A 5,036-nucleotide genomic window follows, 5' to 3' on the forward strand; every position below is an offset into this window, starting at 1 on the left:
ATATATATATATATATATATATATATATATATATATATATATATAATGTGGAGCCATACTTCCTCATTAGTTCCACCTAAATACAAGCTGACCTGTCTCCCAGCAGAACTGACTCTTTCTGAAAACCACACAAATAAAACCTAAAACACAATTAACGTTGTGAGAAAGAGAAGCGGCACATCCTGGTTCCACTATCACACATGTGAACTCTCTGGAGCTTTAGATTCACTGTGCTTTAATTAAGTAGCATACACAGCCCCTCCAGGTCACTTTATGTCCTCAGAGATGGACCCGTTGAGGCCAGTGAGACTCTTTGTACTCCAGTTTTTTCACTGTCTTTGTCTCTTCTTCTCGTAGGTCTCACGGGTGAGGCGGCGGTGGCAGCATCCTGTGTTTTATTACTGGCCAATGACAAAGTAGCTGCCACGGCCCTCATGCATTATTCAGGGCGTAAGAGAAGCAATGCCTCCCTCGGTTATGGAAATCAAACTTCAGGGGCACGAGGGGAGGATCATTGTTGACGTGGGGGGGAGTTCTGACGCCCATTTTTCTCCTCACCCCCACCTTGCAATGAAAAGCTTTAGGGGGAGTCAGTATCCATCAGAGTGAAAAGTGTAATTTGTCTTTCTGTTAGCAAAATACCACTGGACAGAAGCAGGTAAAGAGGGTGGATGGAAGGATGGATGGATGGATGGAAGCCCCCAATAATTTACCATATATATATATATATGGTAAATTATTGGGGTATATGTATAGTGGTCCCTCTCTACTTCGCGATTCATTTATTACGGACTCGCTCTATCGCGGTTTTTCAAAATAAGACTGGACAAGATACACAATTGGCTGATTGATGGATGAGCTGCAGAATCAGCATGGAATTTGTATTTAAAATAAATTATTTAAAATTATTAAGCACCTCCTGCACCTTTGTGCAGCCCACACTGCAGGGTAAGCTTCCTGTTGCAGCGATCAGCTGTTCAGTGTGCAGAGTGGAGAAGTGGGCGTGGCCAAGAACACTTGTTCTAGGTGGCAAAGAGCAGGGAGCTGAAATCATGACATCCTGTGCTCTTTTAGAGCGTTTATAGTTTAGAAACATTTTTAAGAATATTGCAAGAATGTGGGAAGGGTTTCAAATGCCCTTGTATGTATGTATGTATATATATATACATATATATATATATATATATACATGTCATTTACCCAGATTGCATTGCAACAACACTAAAATGACAATGTCCATGTGTAATAATTTTTTTTTTTATTATGAAAACTTTACAACTTACAGTCATAATAATATGGTTTCAGTTTTATAGCCGAAGTAATTATTTATAAAACAAGATTTATTGTTCCAACTAGTCGAGATCCCTTTAATGAAACTCTCTGAACGCAATGACAACTAGATTACATTGGAGTTGGCTCAATTCAAGATGGTGGAACACAACAATGTGACCTTAACTAAAGACAAAAATGTCTGGCATGGTAGTAGCTGAGGGTCATTCCCAACGCACAGCTGGAGCACTAACAGATTAATTAAGATTAAGGATCCGATGGGCGTAACATCAGGTTCAAGATTTTATCAAAAAGGTTCAAACTCCGATCATTTTTCAAGAGAAGATGGTCTTACTGGCATGAGCCTGGGGATGCTGGGCCTTCAATTTAGTCATTTTCTAACTATTATTATCGTGACTGGTATTATAATATGTGGTAGAGGACCAAGCAAAGAAACTAACACCTAATTATGGTAATTTTCACATTTTCAATGAGAAAACAAGGATATAAAACATTTGCGGTATAAGGATATGATTTAATTTAGCCTCTTTGTGTTTTGTCTTTTACCACTCATCCCTGCATGAAACAATGTCTTCCTATAAATAACCCAGTCTGGGCCAAGCTAGGCCAATCACTAAGCCTAAAAATAATCCATAACCCCTCTATGGACCCTACTTATGTCTTCTTATTGGCCCTGACACTGACCCTGTTGTACCTTTTACATTACCTCCAAATTGACTAATAGGCTCCTCTTATTGCATCCAATCTAGTTTTGACTGAAATCTTTGAGCCAACATCCTTCGATAGTTGATTCCCGATGCCTCTGATGACATTAAAACCTCTACCGTATCCTAAATTGCCCACTTACCGGGTGATAGCAGATACCCAATTTGATTTTGAACCAACAGTAACTGCAAATCATTAACCGTTTGCCATTTTCTTGTAAACAAACACGATCCTGCTCTTGAGTGGTACGTGTCACAGCCCGCCCCGTAGTCACACTCTAAAAACTTGATTTGGATCAAATGTGAACGTTACAGTGTCTGTTATAAACCGTTACGTTCTAGTCTGTGTAGTTGGGAGGGCTCTAGTCCCTCGGCAGACTCAGTAGGTGAGTGTCTGCCTCACAGTTTGCTGTCACTAAGCCAAACACCCAGATTCACTGTTATGAAGGGGAAATATTAATCTGGTCCTGGATCAGTCCGTCCTGTTATTGAAGCAGATGGCAGCTGGCAAACATGGCCTTCCATCTATCTGTCTAGAATAGTCATAAGTCATTAAAACAGTAACTGTTTCTTTCTTTATTTTATCAACCAAACACGTGATTACATGATTAATTATAAAAAAATAGTGCAGCACCTTAACATGTATTAATTTCTAACTCTTAGTCCACAAACGAGGTTTAAATGTAACTCGACCTAAAGGTGGGTGGTATATTAAGTATATTATGAGTTGTATCTCTTTCGGTATGTAAAATGACTGAGTAACCCAAACGCGCACCTCACCCTTGCTTAAACGAGACCAGCCGAGCAGCCAAACGTCAAAATGAAGAAGGAAAAACTGCGGCATTAGAATGGTCCGTTCTTATCCGAGTGACAGGAGTTTTTGTGTTAACGTTGGTAATAGTTCATCTGCTTCAGTGCCTCTTTCCTGAGGGGTCCCGCAGGGCTCGATTCTTGGACCCCTTCCATTTTCATTGTATCTGCTCCTCTTGGGGTCTGTCCTGAGGAAACGTGGTCTTTCGTTTCATTGCTATGCTGATGATTGTCAGATTTATCTGTCCTTAAAACCAAATAGTTGATGCGCAATTCACCCTCTGTTAAAATGTCTTGATGACATCAAGGCATGGCATCTTTCTTCTTTTTTTTTAAAGTTTCAACGATCAGAAATCTGAAGTCTTTGTGTTTAGCTCTAGCTCTGCTGCCGTCTCTGTTCCTGTTAACCTTGACTCCCTTCAGTCACATCTTAAGCAGTCTGTTACAAATCTCAGGATGGTTTAAGTCTCTGACTTTAAGTTCCATAAACAGATTAACTCTGTTCTACAAAAAAAGCTTATTCCAGTTAAGGCAGATACATAAGCTTAAGTCTATATTAGCCAGTTCTGATCTTGGAAAAAAAAATAGTCCATGCATTAATTACAGCCCGGCTAGATTACTGTAACGCACTTTATGTTGGGGTCAGTGAGGTCTCCCTTTCACGTCTCCTGCTCGTCCAAAATGCTGCAGCTCGGCTAGTAACAGGACAAACTCGTAGGTTTGAGCAAATTTCACCAGTTTTGTCCTCCCTTCACTGGCTCCCTGTACGTACTATAATTTATTTTAAAATTCTCCTGTTGACCTTCAAGTACATAAATGGCCTTGTACCCTCATACCTCTTTGACCTACTTCAACCATATGTTCCTTCTCGGGCGCTGAGATCATCAGACCTTCTGCTTTTGGTTGTACTAAAAACCAGGTTGAAACTCAGAGGAGATCTGGTTTTTTCATGGACCCGAAACTTTGGAACAATCTGCCCCTCAGCATTAGGCTTCACTCCCTGGTTTTAAATCTCTCCTAAAAACACACACTGACGTTTAACACAGTGTGATCTGATTTAGTATTTCATTGTTAGTGTGTTTTTATGTTCTACTTTTGATGCTTTTAATTCCATCTTATTTTTTCTGAAATTACTGCCTTTGATCTTATTGTTAAGCACTTTGATTGACTTGCCTTTCAATTGCATCACAAATTCAACTTGTAAGTCAATAACTACTGCAAAATTACGAAAAATGACGTGGAAAAACTTTTTTTTAATCATAAGTTGGCTCCAACATATGCCAGCCAAACTCCATGCAATATTTTCTATTTTATGCTCTTTTGCAAATTGATACAAAAGTCCACAAGTAAAATCAAAAACTTTAGACTCTTTACAAAGATAAAAGCTGAAGCTTTTCTTCGGCATGTAATGTTCACACGAAAACAAAGTGAAAAATGTGAAGAAAACTCAACCAATTCACTTTGGTGACCAACATGTTCGCATAATTTTCCACCAGCTAACTGAACGCAGACAGGGTAAAAAACAAAAAACAAAGTTAAAGTATCGTTAAAAACGATTGATAATTTGTGAAATTTTTAAACCGAATTTTCTACACATTGGTTTTCAGTTCGAGGAAGTTGATTTGGGTTGTTGTTGCAGTGAAACAAATGTGGAGAACCGATAAATGTAATATAGCGACATGTTTCTATGAAGTCTGGTGGCGGCGCTGTCATCGAAGCTTCTACGTAATTTAGCGGACATGGAGGCGTCTTACCTGCGACATTTGCGGTCGGAGGTTGATCTCCTTCAGGTTGATGCACTGGGGCTTCAGGTTGTTGAGCAGGTGGCACAGGAGGACTCCATCCCGGAGGGTCTGAGCGAAGTCGAACACCTGCGCGGACTCCCAGGTCACCCGGTGGCTAACCGGCAGCACCTTACAGTGGATCAGCCACAGCGCGCACTGCCTCCAGTACTCCATCATCCTCTCGTCTGCCCTCAGCCCGATCAGTAGGAAATAAATAGTGGGGAGGCTCGGCGATGCGTCTGCGGGGAGCGGTTCAAATCGTACCCATGCTGTGGAGCTGAAGACCCCGAAGAAAAGGAGGCGAAGCGCGGCGAGGGGCCGCTGCGCGGAGGACAGTCCGGAGAGGAGAGGCTGTGGCGCGGCTGTGGATGGAGCGCGTCCCGCTGCTCGCGCGCTCTCTCTCTCCGCCTCTCGCTCTCTCTCTGACTCTCACAAACACCCCCCCCCC

At 41.5% G+C, this 5,036-nt stretch overlaps 1 protein-coding gene across 1 annotated transcript in view; it reads right to left on the reverse strand.

Annotated features, from left to right (window-relative positions):
* Positions 1-4,885, reverse strand: part of LOC119426428 (guanine nucleotide exchange factor VAV3) — an 84,610-nt gene extending 79,725 nt beyond the window's left edge. The window contains exon 1 of the mRNA XM_037693989.1: positions 4,559-4,885. Coding sequence (XP_037549917.1) covers positions 4,559-4,765 — 207 coding nt within the window. The 5' untranslated portion in view covers positions 4,766-4,885. The remainder of the gene's footprint in view (positions 1-4,558) is intronic.
* Positions 4,886-5,036: the final 151 nt, after the last annotated feature.

The sequence above is a fragment of the Nematolebias whitei genome, chromosome 20 (genome assembly GCF_014905685.2).
Source record: "Nematolebias whitei isolate Nwh7 chromosome 20, NemWhi1, whole genome shotgun sequence".
Lineage (NCBI taxonomy): Eukaryota > Metazoa > Chordata > Actinopteri > Cyprinodontiformes > Rivulidae > Nematolebias > Nematolebias whitei.